General features: G+C 43.2%; 1 protein-coding gene across 1 annotated transcript in view; it reads left to right on the top strand.

Annotated features, from left to right (window-relative positions):
* The window catches only part of bcl11ba (BCL11 transcription factor B a), a 48,440-nt gene extending 29,778 nt beyond the window's left edge, over positions 1-18,662 (top strand). Inside the window, exon 3 of the mRNA XM_083998916.1 lies at positions 16,523-18,662. Coding sequence (XP_083855042.1) covers positions 16,523-18,528 — 2,006 coding nt within the window. The 3' untranslated portion in view covers positions 18,529-18,662. The remainder of the gene's footprint in view (positions 1-16,522) is intronic.
* Positions 18,663-19,906: the final 1,244 nt, after the last annotated feature.

Raw genomic sequence — 19,906 nt, 5'->3', positions numbered from 1 at the left:
TGATGAAATCTGGATTGGACAAGCTCTGATCACAATATTGAAAGATGTCATATGGAAAAAAAAAGGAATTCCAGCAAATGCTCCAGATAATATCTTCAGATTCTTGGGCGTTTGGTGTTAGCACATCGTTATTTATTCCATTCAGTCATAGAAAAAGAGAGAAATTTGAGGTAAATCAGACAAATAATGGATTTAGAGTGATTTTTTGCAATAGACACAGGCGACAATGCTAATAAAGAGCTAATTGAAGTGCACTCACCAGGCCAGGGTTGCTACCTGTCCCGTATGATTGTCGTATTTCAAAATAAAATGCCGCGTCTCATATTGAACCATTGGACACCACATCTTTTTTTTTATTTACAATGTTATCAAGTAAAACCAAACCAGTTACAGGCTACACATGGATTGGACAAGTGGGGTACAGTGGCTCAGTTCCTTAAATTAGTTCATTATCTTAACTTATATTACCATGAAGGACAAGCCACTGCTTAATGCAGCAAGGAGTTCAATTTATGGTTTGTTTTTTAACCAAATGCTTGTCATGACTGGTGGTTTCCTTTTGTGGATGGATGTTGTGTCATTATTGATCATTTTAGTTAGCTGGGATCTTTTTTTGTTACACTTCATATAATGGCTTACATGTAGGCTAATGACATTTCCAAAAAGGTGATGCGTGAAAGTTTTTTTTTTTTTGTAACATAAAAGGTGGCAACCCTTCTTTTACCTGGGTGCTTACATATGTATTCTATGACCCTGGAAACAAAAGTGCGTCTACAGCTCCTTCAGTTGTGGCGGTGAAAAACGAGAGCTGACCCCACAGGCCAGTTAGACTTAATTTCTCTGAAACCCAAATACTTTTTTTTTTGTCAAGTTGGTCCTTCGAGATGAGTTAAAAGCATTCTTTCCTACTCTCACTTATCATCTGTCTTTCCCCACTTTCTGTTCACGTCTTTGTAGTGTTTGGCTGCTGTGTGACTGCTGACATATGACTATGAGGCTCTCTCTCTCCTTCCAGGCCTCTCAGACACTCATGTCCTCACATGACAAAGAGGTCTTTCCAGTTTTTCTACTTCCTCTCTCTCTCTCCAGCTCTTCTTCTCCTCCTTGTGTTTTGTAGCCGTCACCTTTTCTTTCTTCCTTTTTTTTTTGCTCATTATGCTGCCTTCAAACTCGCAGAGGAGCGGCGCTGGTGTGATGCCGCACGTCATACGTGTTCAGACTTGTCTTAGCATGTCATGTCATCGCATCGGCCCATGTCCCATCATGTCACAGCGTGTCGCGGCGTGCAAGCGTGGGGGGGGGGGGCTGCATGTTGCAGTGTGCACATGAATCCCAGTGTGTGAGAGCAAAGCCCACTGAATCTCAGAGTGTGTGATGATGCAGCTGTTGTTTGAATTTATAGATTCAAACCAGTGCCTTTCTCCTTTAAGAGGCCAAACTGCGTCGTTGTTAGATTGTCCTTCAGCATGTGTGTGTGTATGTGTATGTGTGTAATGCTATGAGGCTCAGCAAATGAAAACAGATTGGAGTGGTTATGGGAGCAGGCCTGCTTCCAGTTATTGTGGAGACAGCAGGAGCTCTTTCCTTTCCTATGTCCTTTCCTTTCCTTTCCTTTCCTTTCCTTTCCTTTCCTTTCCTTTCCTTTCCCTTTCCTTTCCTCAGTAAGTTCACTAAGAGGTTAAAGTGACAGAGCAGCCAACCAGTGTTAACATGTTAATAGTAACATGCAGTTGTTAACTTTTCTGCACATAATTCCAGCTCCTCTGCAGAGCTGATGTGTTGACAGCTTGATGATTAGCTCGACTGACTGGATTAGTGTCTGACTGACAGTGAACCAGTCAGACTGTCTGACTGACTGGAGATAAAGGTGAATTGTGTGAAGACGTCAGGTCATGGAAGTCTGCTCCTCCTCCTCCTCCTCCTCCTCCTCTTTATCTCTTTGGTCAGAAATCATGAAGAGTTCAGCCTCCAGACTTTCAAGAAATGCAGATGTGATACTTTGATTCTATTTGCTCTGTATTGTTTCTGGAAAACTTCTATACAAACTTACAAACATCTTTCTATTATTAAAGTTATTAAGCTCAGCTCCATTGTAGTTGTTAATCATATTATTCATTTTTATTTTTTCATTTTTTAGTCTTATTAATCATAGTCCAGGACTCAAAAGACAATAAAGTAAACACACTTAATTTACAAATATGCAGCAGATATACAATGACGCCTTATGTCTCAACTCAACGGAGCTTTGTCCCATTTATTCCTGTCCCTTTCATTTGGTTTAAACAGAAACATCTGAACAAAATATCTCACACTCTTTCATCCATACAGATCCACTCATAACACAGTCTCCTCTGTAGTCCAGTAAAGACAATTGAGCGGGTTAATAAAGCAGGTCAAGTGTCCATGACCCTTTGTGACCACGAGGCCTTGAATTTCTCTACATATTATTCTACATCCACACCCAGATTTGTAAGTTGTTACAAAGCCACTCAGTATATCTACTTTTCCAGTCCCTCAGTCATAATTTATCACACCAATGTCTTAAATCTAAATACATTTTGGTTCTTCAGTCCATAATCCCTTTTGAGGATTCCAAAACTTCTTAAAATTCCATTCTGTTTAACACAACAGTATGATACAATGCGCTGTTAGCCCTTTGTTTTGAATCTGGTGTCTGTCCTGTTTTAAGCCAGAATCTACATCATATGAACACCAACATAAGTATTTCCACTCCACCCTCCAGGTTACACATTTTAATATAATATTTTTGATAATAAAAACTCTCTATTCAGCAAACCTGTTGCCAACGTCTGTGCTCACAACAACAACAGACAGTGGACCGAACTCCTGTTCTCTGGAAGGTAAAAAAAGATGAAATTATTATTAGAGTCTGACCTAGTCTACCTGCTGTGGTGTTACACACACACATACACACACATACACAGACACAAACACAACATTGATTTTAATATGAAATGACAGAAGTGAAAGAAATAAGATCCAAAATGTAATTAGCCAGAAATGTCTTTTAAATTGAGTATAGTGTATGGGGAGCAGCGTGTAACTGAGCTTCACTCTGAGGCCGTGTGATAAGATGGTGCTGGAGTAAATCCTCGGTCCCTGCCTGCAGGTATACGTCTCTGCACTGACTCTGCTGTCTCTCCGCCACTCATTCGGGCCTTATAAGGGCCTCCGAGACAGACCTGTCCCCTCCATCCCTCCCTCCATCCCTCCATCCGTGCCCTCCTCTAACCTCCATCTGGTCTCTGGATCTGCTCTTGTCCTCGACCTGCCCCCCCCCCCCCCCCCTCCTCTTTCTCCTCTTCCCCCCCGCTTCAGCTCCTACTTCGCGCAGCCATTTCTGTATAAACAAGTGGAGTCTGACCATAACACTCAGTCCCCCAGGCTACGCTCCTTCATTTTCAACCCCCGCCGCTACACCTCTTTTTTTTCCACCTCAGCGAATCGCCTCTTTCTGCCTCCGCGAGTGAAGTTAGTCCACTCGGATATGACTTATTTTATTCTGTCATTTTATAAGAGAGAGAGAGAGAGAGAGAGGGGTGGTGGATTTAAATAGCTGCTAAAGGTTATGTTACAAGAAGAGAGATCTGCTTCACTCTGAGGGTTGAAAAGGTGAAGCTGATCAGAGAGGGCGTAATTCTGAATTCATAAAGCTCTCACTCAACTCTGTGGTTCACCGGTGGAGCAAGAGAAGCCGGAGCAGAGAGAGAAAGAGAAAGAGAGATCTTTCCTCCTGGAAGGCCACGTTATGTCTTCTTCAGACAGAAGGGGCACTACTACATCATAGTCTGGAATTGGGCTGTAGTGTGTGTGTGTGTGTGTGTGTGAGCAACGAGCGTGCTGTGTTCCAGGAGACTCCCAGTTGGCAGTGTACAGTTTGGATGAGCTTCATATAAAGGAGGGGGGGAAAGGGGGGAGAGGATTTGGACGGGACGGGCGACAGGAAGAAAGAGGAGGGGGGGGGATCCAAAAATGTGTTGGACCGCTGTCCCCGGTCAAAACAGGCTCATGGCAGGAGCGTCTGTATTGTGGCTACAGAAACCAAAGCCAACTCTTCACCTGACAAGATGTCAATGACTAAAACCTCAGTGTCGGCCATGTTTCGCAGGGATACCGAACACTGAGGATCCGCCTCGGCGAGGGGGACTGATCAACCACCGTCGGGGCGGAACAGCTTCTCTTTCACAGGCTGTTTGTTCCTCCAGACGTCTTTATCTCTGCTGCCTCCATCAACAGCATCGGCGTCGTTGTCGTTTCTTTAAAAAGGTCCCACACACTGTAAAGATAGATGTCCAAGTATTGTTTGATTATAGATATAACAGTTTTTTTTTGTTTCCTCAGTGGCTTTCATGCGGTTTTCACTCGTTCTCACAACTCTTAATGCAGATCTCAGAACAGCTCATCTTTCCCCTGCACACATTAGTATTCCTCATTGTATTTGCACAGGCTCCCGTCGAACCCGCGTGGCCGCTCACTACTCAAGATGTTTTCTCATGCTATTGATGCATTTCTCATCTGACTCTGACAGCTCATGGAAACAGATTGTACCTTCATCAATTAGAATGACAGACCTCTCAGTCCTGCATAGCTTTAGTATTTTCAATCAAACCACTTTAATCTTGTAAAGTAAAAACAGCTAAATCAATCATTTTCTTTTAAATCAAATGCTGGACACTTTTTTCCACATAATATTGTTTTGGATAAACCTTGTTCTACTATATCTAAAGCTTTTCTCTCTTCTGTAGACTTACATATTGTTTCTAGTGAGCTGGAAATTGGTATTGGTTGATATGCAATGCTAGTGTGTTGCAGTGCTGCAGATCTCTAAGTCGGGATTTAATCAAAATATCAAAACATCTGGCGTCTGAGTTATGAAACTCTGGTGAAAAGTTAATTCACTGGTGACAGTGTTGAAGTGATTGAAGGACTTTGCAGGTTTCAACACGTGAATAAGGTTTTGATAGTTTTAGAGGCTTTTGCACATAACAGATTTACTGTTATGAGAGATGCATTATTAGTTTGGAGAAATGCAGTAAGAGTTGGTGGAGTTCAGTGGATTGCATCAAAGTGACTTAGAAATACTATATTTAAAGTATCAAAGCCTCACTCTCGCTCAGAAACTGAGCCGTCAGGACTTCTGTAACTTTGTGATGTCACAAGAAAGCAGTCACAGCTCAGCCATGCCCCAAGCCCCTCGGAAAACAGTCAGCCAATCAGGAGAGAGCCTCCTCTCTTAGATAGATAGATGGTTAATAATAACTGTCATCTTACACCATAGCTTCACTTTCTCATTCACACACGAAACAGTTGCCTCCTGCATGCAATGTGTGTGTGTGTGTGTTCAGGATTAAGGAGACCACTGGCACCGTGGGGTGTGTTTGGGGCAGGACAATGCCCCTACAGAGCCTCTTCCTGCCACCACACCCCTCACACTCACTCTCTCTCTCTCTCTCTCTCTCTCTCTCTCTCTCTCTCTCTCTCTCTCTCTCTCTCTCTCTCTCTCTCTCACACACACACACACACACACATACACACTCATGCGCTCACACACACTTCCCAGGTGCAGTGGTGCGGGCCAGTCTGTGGGATTAGCTGCTATGCTCTGGCACTCTCCTCTGGTAATCCCTCTAATTTGTTAACAGGGCACAGAGACAGGGGCACACACACACACACACACACACACACACACACAGATGTATATACACACACACTCACTGCAGTAGTTTGTTTTGGATTGCATTGCGCCTCCTAATTTAGACTACAGCACCACTGTGGTGTGAGGGGACAGAATCCATCCATCCCTCCTCTTCCTCTTCCCACTGTTTTTTTCTTATCCTCTAATGAGCTAAATACACTCTAATTTAGCTATGATCAGCTAAGCCTTCCTTTAAAATTCATAGCATAAGAATGTCAAAGCCCCTTTTCCCCCCCTCCCCTTCCCTGTCTTCACTGTCAGGGCTTGTATACACACACACACACCTTGCACAATGATAATCCTTTGTTGGCTGGATAACACGCAGAGACGACGGGCTAATGCTAAAGTTCAACACATGCTGGGAAGAAAGAAGGCCGCGTAGATGGGGACAAGAGACGGAGTAAAGGACGACAATGAAACCGACCGTTCTTCTGACGTTACATTGCTCACTTCTCTGTATGAGCCGATCCTGGAGAGGTCAGCCCAGCTCCTTCTCCACACAGCTGCCAGGCCGGTGACAACATACTGTTGAAATGAAACCCAGAGTTAAGCAGGTGTCCTTCAGCTGCAGCAAGAGAAATACAGCCAGCCGCTGTAGAAGAAGTCATAAGGAGATGTACTCCGCCCATGTCAGATGGAATTAGACACAGATAAGCAGTCAAGCCAATGGATGGCTGGGTTTTTCCAAAGTCAATGAGTAATTGATATTCTTGATATTGATCAAAGTCATGATTAGGATTTCTGGCCTGATTCAGAGGAGGGTCATCACTCGTGAAAATGAATTTTTACAAAAAAAGTTAGCGGACAACCATGATGTCATCCCTAACGTCTTCATCACTGTCATGTCCTGGTGATGTTAAATGTGCAGACAGTTGGAAACAGTGAGAAATTGTGTGTTATTATTATAAATGTTGATTTTAATGGAGGCTTTCCAAGACATTTCAAGATAGAAGAACCACCGTTTTTTCATTTTTTTTTAAGTTGTTGTGTGAAGAAGAATATTCCACGTTTTCCTCTTTCCAGAGTTTTCCATTTAGCTCCTCACTTTTGACACATCATAAGTCACAAAAAGAAAAAGAATTACAAAAAAAAAAGATGTTGGATGGAAACCCAGCTCGTGGCATGTAGGCTGACAGTAACAGCCTGTATATCAGCGAGAGTTTGGGGTTTACCTCTTGGTCTTTAGCCAACAGCATCTGTGGTGAGCTGAGCTCAGAGATGACTCAGTTTCCCCAGAAGGAGATTTTTTTAGTCTGGCCGAGCAGAGCTGTGGGAGCGAATCACAGACTCAGACAGACGCAGCAGATAAAACCTGCACCGACTCTGTTGTCAGTGGCAAAGTGCAGGATTTTCATTCCTGTATAGTTTGGGTGATTTGATTAAAGCTGCCGCTGTGTGGTCCTGCTCCGACTGCAGTTACTATTAAAGCCAATTTAAAGCCTGTTGGATGATGTTAAAACCTCTTCATTCAAAACTAACAGGCTGCTCACTCTGCTCTGGCAACTCTATGTTTTGAAATGATCTCATTAGGAGGAGACACGCGCACAGAATAAACAGAATAATAAAGGGGAGGGTGAAAAAAAAGGAGAAACTCCCTGTAGTTCTTACAGTAGCGTGTGGATGTATGTACAAGTGTGTACACATGTAGGAGTGTGTGTTGTGTCTGCAGAGATCGAAACACACACGTATACACACACACACTGATTTGCATGGAATTGTTGCCGCGCTATGATCGTGATAAACAAGACATTAGTCATGCAGGGTGAGGAGTCTGGTGCCTTTGTGTGTGTGTGTGAGTGAATATGTATCTGGGTGGAGTTGGGGAGGGGAGGGGGGTCACACATGCTAATGATGCTGCTGGCTTAATAATGCAAAAAAATGTCATGAAACTTTACACAAGTGCTACAAAAGGCCAAAAGGGTCTCTCTCTCTCTCACACACACACACACATGCATACACGCACACACACTGTACCCTTGGCTGGAGCTGCTTTGTTCTGTATGTAAATGCCTCAGCACTGACATTGTCCCCTGAACATCAAAACCCTCTGCTGCTGCACTTCCTGCGCATAAACCAGCTCAGGTCTCTAATCCATGTTTGATTGGATGTGAGGAGGTGAGGGGGGCTGGGGGTGGGGGGTGGGATGGTGGAGGTGGTGGCCTACTGTACAGTAAGTCTTCTTGATTGAGAGATGAAGGTGGAGAGAACAGTGCCAATGCTATCACACAATGAATAGCTACACTGGACTGCATGGCCTAAAGTGCCCTTCTGTGTAATCAGTGCGGCTGTTCTAAGGTGCAGTATTATGGAAGAGATAGAAGGAAAGGTCCTTTATATAAAACACAACACTGATGATGATGATGATGATGATGGAGAGTCTGAACTCATCTGTTGCACACAGCAGTTTGCTCCTCGATTATCTTAAGCCAGATTGTGGTACAGTGATATTATGGGTAAAAGAAAAATAGAAAAAAAGAATGTGTGTGAGCGTGAAACAATAAAAGGAAAAAAAAAACATATTTTGGTCAACAACCAAGTTAGCGAACCACTAATTATGAGCCATGTATTCGTGGGATGCTACTGGTTGACACAGGAGACTGATCTTTGAATAGATTCTTTTAATGAGAACATCTCTTTTTTGAGCATTATTGTATTATTTGGTAACACTATTAAGCATTAGTTAAGCATTAATAAATACTGAATTCTTCATTTATAATGCATGAATACTCATTAGTATACAGTTAGTGCTTATCAATGATGAGTAAAACATTTTTTACTGTGTTTATAAACTATATATTAATGAGTATTCATGTGTTATAAATGATGAATTCAGTATTTCATGCTTAACTAATGCTAGGCTACTTTCAGAATAATAAAGTGTTACCTATTATTCTACTATAAAATATTCTTTAGCTTCTTTTTCAACATTTGCTTATTAGCATAGTGAGCTTTCTGTGGAGTTTTCAGAAGTTGTTGATACAGTTCAGCAAGAGTGAAAACCGTTCCACCTGCTTCCACATCGGTGTAATCATGGTCCATGTGATGTGATGACTTAAGTTTACAGTTCATCTCTATAATTAGAAAGCAATAAAGCACCGACTGAAGAGGAAACACGTTATAAAGAAGAGTGAGAGTCGTATTGAGTGAGTGGCTCCGTGTTGAAGGTTAAAGATGAGTCAGTGTGACTCTGCTCTGGCTCTTGTTTGTCTTGTCGCTCGGCCGCTGGCCACGGAGAAAAATGATCTGTGTAATAATTTGACGCAATAATCTGTTGCCGCTCCTCCGACACGCGCTACATTAATTGCACACTTTGAGGCGATCTGCGCTTCCACTGTAATTTTACATATTTGACTCCCTCTCTCCTCCTTTTTCTCTCCGTCTCTCTCTTCCTCCCTCATCTGTAATAGCTGTGATTTAATTTAGCTATTTAACCTGTAATTCCGGCAATATTTATTGAGGAGTGAGGGCGAGAAAATTGGACTATTAGCTGCCCCAGATGAATACACTGAGATGAAAATGAATGCCGCTAACTGCCAGTTGACCTTCGCACCGGATTTCTAGCCGTTCCCTCTCTTCCCTTTTTTATTAGCGGCAGCCACAGTAATTATGGCAAATTGAATCATAGTGAAAACTGGAATCAGTCAGTAATGAGAGTTTTCTACTGTGTGAAAGTGAAGCAGCAGCAGCAGCAGCAGCACAGGAGAGAGCTGCTGGAGGATGGAGGGATGAGGAGGGAGGTGTGGACGTATTGTTTCTGTTTGGATGTTTCTGCTCCATATGGCTGCTGCTGGAGCACACGACACACAATCAGCATCATAGTATTTGTAATGTTAGATTCTTACGCACTGTGACTTGACGTTATCACGTTTTTCTCTCAGCAGTTACACAACTTAAACTGTCACAATGTGTGTGTATGTGTCCATAAAATGATCAAGCCTTTTAAAGAAATGTGGAAAAAAAAGAAAAAAAAAGAGTACAGTTTTTATTATCCACGACAGCACACATTTTCCTTCTCACTCACACTTGTCCAAACAGGTTGCTCTGCCAGAGTGTGTGTGTGTGTGTCTGCGTGTGTGTCTTTGTGTGTGTGTGTGAGAGAGAGAGAACGGGAGCCAAACAAAACACAGGCAAATGGCCAGACCGCACTTCCACTGATAGCGAGAGGCTTAAAAAAGCAGCAGAGGCAGAGCGAGCGAGTGAGCGATATGTGGACGAGAGGCTCTGAGCTGAGCCTCCTCTCTGACCGACTCAAGTCATGTCTCTCTGTCAACACCTGTGTGTTTTTATTTCTGTCATCCACACATCCACACCCCTCTGACTGTGTGTGTGTGTGTGTGTCATTTTCCTCACAAACAAATTATTTGGCATTTTGGAACCAATTGTGCAGTGTATATCCATTTACAACAGAGGGCATGACACATGCTCCTTCCACTTACTGCATCACAAGATTATCTAATACTGAATATTGTGTACGAGAAAAAAAGTAGGTTAACAATAGTGTCAAATTGAGAAATATTGCTGCTTACAAAAGCTTCAGGCTGTTGAAACATGTTTTAAACAACGGGGTTTTATCCAAAAATGTATCAGCAACATTTAGTTTAGTTTATTAACACAGACGTTACTGTAAAATATTTAATAGTATGAAAAAATGCAGGCATGGAATTGTGCAGAAGAGTCAAAATCGTTAAAAACCCACGACATAAACAATACATCAGATAGACAAAACACATGCAGTCGCTTAAGGTGCTGTAGTGTAGTAATGTGTGTTACATCTGAACTGTGACAACATATTTATTTTGACAGTGTATCCAAATCCCAATTTAAATGTAATTCAGCACATCTGCTTACAAGTTATAACTATGATGTAATATGTTACTGAATTGTGTAGGGGCAAGTCTGTGTGTCGTTTAGCGTGTGTCCAGGTCAGTGTGTCGAGCTACAGTAGTGCATTATGTTGTGTGAAGACAGTTTATTATTATAATTGTCCTTAAGCCAAATCAACACAGACCTCACAACAGTGTGTTTCAACATTTTTTGTTTAAAATATAGAAAATGTGCAGCTAATTTTGTCGCATTTGCAGAAAAAATGCAGCGATAATTGTGGTGTCATGCATGGTCTCATTATCTGCTAACATCATAAGCAATATGATAAATGATCAATTTCCACTTCAAGGTATGTTGTATGAGCTACACAAAACAGAACTCAGCAACTGCTCTTTGATAGATACTATTAAATAAATAATTGAATACTGTGAATGATAGGTTATTATCTATAAACTAGAAAAAGCATTTCCAAGAATGGAAATGGTGTGACTGCTGTTGCAGAATTAGCAAATAGTGCAAGCAGTGATCACCATACAAATGTTTGACCAAGGTCGGAATCGAACCCACAACCCCATGGTCAATAGACTTCCACTGTTCCTCTAGGCCACAGTGCACACACAGTTGCAGAGACTGTTGTCTGTTGATGAGCTGCACTCAACACCAAGAAAGCTTGAGAGTCAAGCTTGAATGACTAACGCCGGGTTCACACCGGACGCCGAAGCGCCGCGAAGCGGAGCGGCCGCGGAAATCGCGCGCAAGCCGCTTCCCTCCAGTTCACACCAGACGCTGATTTCTCCGCGGCGGTCGCGCGCGCCTCTGCTCCTCAGCTGTTGTTCACTCACATTCAGAGCTGTGTTTTTTACATCATGGATAAGTAAATAACCTCATATAATTATAACACCATGTGCTGTGGGTCACACAACTCCCTGTACTTCACTTCCAAGATTAATTTCACGTCCTCCTTCACTTTACAACAACTCGTCTCTGCCTCTCTCTCTCTCTCTCTCTCTCTCTCTCTCTCTCTCTCTCTTTCCCTGTTTGTTTGTGTGTTTTGACCCCCCCCCCCCCTCCCCTCCTCCCTCCTGCAGCCAGCCCACCGTGTCTCCCTATCCTGTGTGTGTGTTTTCATCTCTCTTGCTCTCTGTTGAGAGTCTGACAAATATAAATACGGTCGCATTTGTCAATCGCTGTATTTTATTTTGAAAAGTGTTTTATTTTGAAAATTGACCAGATTCTCTCGTTGTTTCATGTGTGACTTCCTGCCAAGATTGACGCGATTGCTCGCGGCTCGCGCACAAAATAGAGCAGACGCCGAAACTGGCGCTCCACGGCGCGAGCCGACCGCAGAGGACCGCGACGCTCCGCGTCTAGTCTGAACTACAACACCAGTTAACGAGGGCGCCGAATGGAAGCGGACTCCGCTCCGCGGCTATTCGCGGCGCTTCGGCGTCCGGTGTGAACCCGGCGTTAGAATGAAAATGTCTGTGAATTTCAGGCTGAGAGCAGCAGTTTCAACATGAAGCAAGTTATGCTTTAAAAAAAAAGTAAGGAAAGTGCAGAAATTAACCACAACAAGTAAGTAGAGGACACTTTTGTGAAAATAGTGCAAGCAGTTATGACCATACAAATGGTTGACCAAGGTAGGAATCGAACCCACAACTTCATGGTCATTAGACTTCCACTCTGCCTCTAGGCCACGGTGCACACACAGTTAACACCAAGAAAGCTTGAGAGTCAAGCTTGAATGACTTAGAATGAAAATTTCTGTGAATTTCAGGCTGAGAGCAGCAGTTTCAACATGAAGCAAGTTATCAGAAGTCAACAGAGGACAACTGGGAAAATAATTCACTATAATTGTTGTTGAGGCAAGATTTGAACCAGCAACCTTCAGGTCTCCAGACCAGCAAGCTAACCACTAGGCTACAGACAGAGACAGTATGTGAGGGGTAAAGAAAACCTTTGATAAGAGGATCACTGGCTTCTGCTTAAAAAAAAAAGTAAGGAATCGTGGCAGAAAAAGTTAAATATTTTAAAAAGTATAAATAGTTAAAAAGAGAAAAGTAATGCCGATAAAGTTAAAAAAAAAGCTGCACGTTTTGATATATGAATTGTTGAAATAGCACAACACCTAACACACTAACCATATGGCCACAGAGAACCTGAGTTACAATGAGCTTTATACTATGAGGAATCAAAGACTGTCCAATGACAGCTGAATAATTGGAATCAAAAGTCAAGCAATGATGTGAAATGACTGAGGCAGGAATCGAACCCATGACCATATGATCACTAAACCTTTACTCTGCCACTCGGCTACAGAGAGCACGCTGCTTTCAAGACTGTTGTCATTCATTGTAATGTGATGATGTGCTGCAAACTGGTATGAGTAATCAAGGAGATAACAAACACCTGTAACCAATTGAAGGCGGTGGAGGAGAGCAGAATTCAACATAACATAACAAGAGTTCTTCCCTTGGATTCGAACCAGTGACCTTGGGGTTGGGAAGCAGCCACCCTACCCCCTACACTACAGTGGAGTTGTCAAGAAGACTGTTGTCTGTTAATGATCTGCACACTGTCAACATCTAAAAAGTTAAATATTTTAAAAAGTATAAAGAGTTAAAAAGAGAAAAGTAATGCCAATAAAGTCCAGAAAAAGCTGCACGTTTTGATATATGAATTGTTGAAATAGCACAAAGTATGAAGGACTAGAAGAAGACCGTAAAAAGGCGGAAGAAAATGGCCAAACAGAAGAACAATAGTGTGACTGCTCAGCAGTCACACTAATGAGGGGGATATTTAGTTGGTCTAGTCCAAATAGTCTCAATGTAAAGTGTTGCAACCGTTCCCAGTCTCCTCTGTGTCAGAGGAACAGAGCCAACACAGGAACACACAACACACACACCGACGCGCTGAACGTCATCAATCATAAAGCTGTACGTCTGATAACGACTGACTCAGGTGCTAATGTGTATCACACACGTCAGTACACAGTGAGGGAGTAGGAACTTTTTATTTGCTGTAGGCCTGTTTGAATTATGTTCTACTGTGTGTGAGGCAGAAACACACGGAGAAGGGCAGAGAAAAGGAAGAAAGTATCTATGCAGATGCTGAGGAGAGAGTGTGTTTTCTCATTCAGTCCCACACACACACACACACACACACACACACACACACACACACAACACTGCATGAAACATGGGTGTCTGCATTCTACCAAATAAAGTGATGAGCAGTTCTCTTTCTCTCCCTCTGTTTTTTTCATATGGAAATAGGAAATAATGGGGTGATTAAATAGAGTCGTATATTAAAGTACAGCTGACATTAGAATTAGCATAATGTGCTCTCGCCTCGGGCTGCATACTTTATTTGCCATCTGCGTTGGACTCCCTTCCCCCAGGAGGGCGCGCACTCACTCTCTCTCTCTCTCACACACACTCACATACACACACTGAAACACACACACTTTACCCACAAACAAATACCACGACCCGCTCCTTCCACTGCAGCCAGAAAGGAATGGCTTTTCAGTTGTGCAGAGACACACACACATACACATGGACTCACAACCCCTGCTCTTAATTGTTGGGCATGACTTCTGTCAGCAGATGAGAAGTTCAGCTAAAAGACAGAGGACGGAGGGAGGATCATCTCGCGGATCAACTGGTTGAGCGAACAGAGAGAGAGGGAGAGGGAGAAAAAAGAAGGAGAGAAAGGAAAAGAGAGTGAGAGAGAGAGACGCACAGGGTGGGGGTGAGGGGGGTGTGTTCTGGGTCTTAAGATTCAACAGTAAAACAGCTTGTGCGTGTATGTGTGTGTGAAAGCATAGAGGCAGAGAAAGGAGCTGTTATTTTCATTGTTTGTGCGTGTGTATATGTGTGTGCGTTTGGGGGAAAGGCGAGGGTGGTGGGTGGGTGGGTGGAGGGGGTGTTGTCCACTATAATTAAGTCAAAAGGCTTTACAGGACTGTGGAGGTGAACAGCTGTTCCGCCTCTTGCCTTTCCTCCTTAACACACACACAAACACACACACACACACACACAGGCGAGTGACAGAGAGAGAGAGATAGAGAGCGAGAGAGATGTTTCAGTGAGAGGTTAACTGTTAGTTTCATGTCTAATTGTGAGACATGTAGTGACCGATTTACAGATTGTTGGTTCATTTACAGGAAATGGTTTTAGCAGATATATTTATTCTATTTCTATTCTATTTTTTATGAGGCTTTTACCTGCAATTCAAGAGGAATGTTTATCACATATATTGTGGATGAACATCGAAGCTTTAAAAAATGTTAGATTTAAATATGAAAAATTAATATGTAGTACATTTATTGAACTGTTTAAATATATAAATATACATTGCATTTTAATGCATTTAATTGCAATCATCTTCTCAAAGAAATCCATGTTGATAAATGAAGAAACAAATTATTTGCATAATCATGTTCTCTAATAAAAACACACAAAATACCATATACAGCATACATGTTTGTATTTATCTGTATGATTAACTGCAGGAACTTGCCATAGCTACATACACACACATAAGTAAAACAATTACAGCAGTGTATGTTTTCCCTGGTATCTGAAACTAGCGTACTAGGTCAAGACTATGAGCTTTCATTTATTAAATATGAGAGCAAGTGCACAATTACCATTATCTGTGTACACTCCCTGTAGGAGTGCTCTCAGCCTGCTCGCTCGTCTTAAGTTGTGCATCAGTCGTGTTACGGTGGTAACAAGTTCCTTTGGAAAGGCAGCACCCTGCAGGAGTGTCATATTAAAGCACTTGTATTAATTAGTTATTAAAAGAACAGAAGAAAACAAGTCTGCACCTGGAAATAATATGATTACCATTACACACTGTGGTATATTATCCTCATTTCAGGTCAATTCAAATCTGAAGGGCAATAGGAACTTCATTTGTGATGAGTGACAGTTTATATTTAAATAGAATAAATATAAATAAATGCAGATGTTACAAGAGAGAAAGGCACACATACATTTACAGCAAGATGTTTGGTGTTTAGTAGTCTAATAGGTGGGGTAATGAGTGATTCTTATGGAATGTACCCTGATAAATGTGTTCCTTGTCATTCACCCTTTTTCTGTGGGTCATGGTTTTTGGGGATACTTGATACCTTATCTATGTTTAAGCCTGGCCAAGAGGTTAAATGTCAGAAGTTATAGGTTAGATTCTGTTTTTAGATCCTGTCTTTATCTGACCATCTTGGTCAAGACTACAGTATATTTCTGTTGGAGAAGGTGGAGTTTTAGAATTAGAAAACGTATATAAGGTTAGGGCTTTGGGCCAGGAGAGAGATATCTCATATTGGCACCAGAGAGCTCCACGATTCGACATTCTTTTTGACACTGTTCTTTCTCTTGTAATAAACTCTTTTTTGTATGCAAGAAAAAGAAAGAAAAGAAAGGCGGTAATCACTTCTTTTCATCAACACATCAATATACCGTACCACAACACTCATGCATGCACACATACTACACATCTACCATCAGTCTAACTGTACAGTATATGTGTAAGCACAGAGGCACACACACACTGTAATAATTCAGCAGTTTGTAGTGGGGGATTCACTCTGTACTAAGTGTGAGATTAAGCACCTCTTAAAACATGGATACAGTGTTGGCCAATCCAGTGGAACTGTGGAAATGCACTTCTCAAAAGCGTGATAAGTACGTAGCATTTATGTGACAACATGATGAGCCAAGGCCTTTCCAGCTACTCCACAAACTACACAGCACACACACACACTCTCACACACCACACACCACAGTTTACATACTGCAAATAAGCTGCTGTTAGAACAACAGACAGTGTGGTGCTTTGAATCTTGAATGAAGTCAAGTTTGACCTCGTAAAAAAAAAGGAGTCAGTGTTTCATGTTGTAATTGAAAATACTTGTAATTTCAGATGTGCTTGTCCATCTGAAGTACTTAATGTTCGTCTTTCTCTGTGTTGCAGGTGGCAGGGACGAGCCTTCCAGCTACATCTGCACCACGTGTAAGCAGCCCTTCCCTAGCGCCTGGTTCCTGCTGCAGCATGCCCAGAACACCCACGGAATCCGCATTTACCTGGAGGCCAACCCCTCCAGCGCAGCCCTCACCCCGCGTATCACTATGCCGCCACCCATGGGCAACGACATCCCGCAGTCCCCCCTCACCAACTTTCTCGGGGACAACAATCCCTTCCACCTCCTGAGGATGACGGGTCCCCTTCTTCGAGAGCCTCCTCCAGGCTTCGTGGAGAACCGCCTCCCCAACACGCCGCCATTCATCAGCCCGCCTCCCCGCCACCACCTGGACCACCACCGGCTGGAACGCCTTAGTGCAGAGGAAATGGGCCTCATCTCCCAGCACCCCAGTGCCTTTGAGAGGGTGATGCGGCTAACGCCCATGGCCATGGAGTCCCAGTCCATGGATTTCTCCAGGCGGTTACGTGAGTTGGCAGGGAACAACAACAGCACCACGCCACCGTTGTCACCCAGCAGGGCCAACCCTATGCACCGACTACTAAACCCCAACCCCTTCCAGCCTGGGCCAAAATCTCCCTTTCTGAGCACTCCTCCCTTACCGCCAATGCCCCCAAACAGCACCACCCCTCCCCAGACGCAGGCCAAGGTCAAATCCTGCGAGTTCTGCGGTAAGACCTTCAAGTTCCAGAGCAACTTGGTGGTGCATCGGCGCAGCCATACAGGCGAAAAACCTTACAAGTGCCAGCTGTGTGACCACGCCTGCTCTCAGGCAAGCAAGTTGAAGCGCCACATGAAGACCCACATGCACAAAGCTGGGTCCCTGACGGGGCGCTCAGATGACGGACTGTCGACTACCAGCTCCCCAGAGCCAGGCACCAGTGATGTCACAGGTGAGGGCATGAAGAATCGTGATGGGGACTTCCATGGGGAAGGCAATGAGGAGGAGGAAGAGGAGGAGGAAGAAGAGGAACTTGAGAATGAGAGTCGACCAGAATCCAACTTCAGCATGGAGTCTGAGTTCTTCCGGAACAGGGAGAATGGTTCCAAACCACCTTCAGAAGAGAAGCCATCACTCGCCCTTGAGAAGATGGTGGATGGCGGGGAACTCAACTCTATACAGCAGTACAATAATTTGATAGTTGACAATCGTAAAAGGATGCCCTTTTCCAAGAGGGGCTCAGATGGCCAGCGGGACACTGGGGATGAGGACTCAGTGGTTGGGGAGATAGACCACCACCACCACCACCACCACCAGCAGGAAGAGAGGACCACCATCAATGGCCGGAACTGTGGCTCTGGTGACTCTTTCTCAGGCTTGTTCCCCCGTAAGCCCACCCCCATCACCAGCCCCAGTCTGTCCAATTCCTCAAATAAGAGGATCAAGATTGAGAAGGACTTGGACATTCCCCCAGCACCCCACATCCCCTCTGAGAATGTCTACTCCCAGTGGTTGGTGGGCTATGCTGCCTCACGCCATTTCATCAAAGACCCTTTCCTAGGTTTCACCGACTCCAGACAATCTCCCTTCGCCACCTCCTCCGAGCACTCGTCAGAGAACGGCAGCCTACGGTTCTCAACACCTCCAGGAGACCTACTAGATGGCGGTCTGTCGGGCCGCAGTGGCACTGCCAGCGGAGGCAGCACACCTCATCTGGGTGCAGGCGGGCGACCCAGCTCCAAGGACAGCAGGAGATGCGACACCTGCGAATACTGTGGCAAGGTGTTCAAGAACTGTAGCAACCTGACGGTGCACCGGCGCAGTCACACTGGGGAACGGCCCTACAAGTGCGAGCTGTGCAACTATGCCTGCGCCCAGAGCTCCAAGCTCACGCGCCACATGAAGACACATGGCCAACTCGGAAAGGAGGTCTACCGCTGTGACATTTGCCAAATGCCCTTCAGCGTGTACAGCACTCTGGAAAAACATATGAAAAAGTGGCATGGAGAACATTTGATGACCAACGAGGTCAAAATTGAACAAGCAGAGAGAACCTAAAGCAGGTTCCCTATTTCCGTACTCTGCGCCACACTTTGACTTAAAAAATAAACAAATGGGGTAGCTGGATACTCTTTTTCTGAAATATTACTTTTGGGTTAATTTTGTGTTTTTGCCTAAGAAACTGCCAACTGAGAAAAAAGTAAAAACAGAGATCTTAACACCAATTGAAGCTGTCTAAACTGCCTCATTTGGCGTTCCTTTTTAAACAATCAGTCAGTTGAGTTATAACATATGTGGAGCCTTTAACTGTGCAATAATTTCTGTATTTATTGGATTTTGTATTTGGGCATGTGCAGGTACATTTTTATTTAGGCATTTTTGAAAAAATTGTTTTACTTTTAATTTGTATTACTGTTTTTTTTTTTCTTTCTTTACTTTTTTTTTTAAACCCTCGTGATATCCTGAGAGTTTTTTAGAAGACAAAAAGTCCATTGTAAGTCAATCTTTTTTGGCCGCTACATGTAGGAAGTTGTATATTAAGCTAAACATGTGATTTCTTGAAGAGAAGCTGAATTCAATCTTCAATTTGGAAGTGGCGTTAACTGAGAATGCTAGAATTAGTTTATTTTGTGTGATAACATTGATGCGCGGACAACAATCCTTTGGCACTGTAGCATGAACTGACTCTAAAACATGTCAATACAATTGGAAATGTAGCACTGAGTGTCATATTTGACAGTAAATGTAAATTCAGAGAAGAGGTTTCCTCCTGAGAATAACACAACCAGCCAGAAGAAACAGATTCAAGAAAAGGCAGCTGCTGACTGGTACATAGTGCCAAGCCCTGACAACGCTACGACAACCATCCCTCATTTTTTTCTGCTTTCCACCCCTCCCTCCACTTACTACCATCTTACCTACATCCATTCATCCATGTATTATATTTTGCATGAAGCCATATGATCTAGGCTATATTATTTATTAGGACTAAACTGAGCAGACAAGTATACATTGAGAGAGATGGAAGAACGGGACATGAGAGTGAGCACAGGGACATCTCAGGGTGAGCTATACTACTTCTTTTTATTTATCCACTCATTCTTAAGTTCCACAGTCATTTCCATTCCATCCTATGTTGAAATCATTAGGGACAGTTACGTCCTCTTCTGTCCCTCTGCCTCCACCCATCCGGCAATGTTCAAGCTTTATCCTTGTTTCAAAGTACACATCGAGGTCACAACTTGTGATTATAACATGAATTAGTTGAGAGAGGGTTATATGTATGTAATGTGCATACATGGCTGATGCCAGAAACTTTAACTGGATTTCTGCAGAAAATGTATGTCTCACATTTTATTGTCAAAATTTATTTAAAACAAAAAAAAAATCAAAATCCCTATGCATTTTTGTGCTGAAAAATATAGTATGATTTGTT

The sequence above is a fragment of the Trachurus trachurus genome, assembly GCF_905171665.1.
Source record: "Trachurus trachurus genome assembly, chromosome: 22".
In the NCBI taxonomy this organism is placed as follows: Eukaryota; Metazoa; Chordata; class Actinopteri; order Carangiformes; family Carangidae; genus Trachurus; species Trachurus trachurus.
The sequence above is the reverse complement of the archived record's forward strand: the minus strand, read 5'-3'. Positions and strand labels throughout refer to the sequence as shown.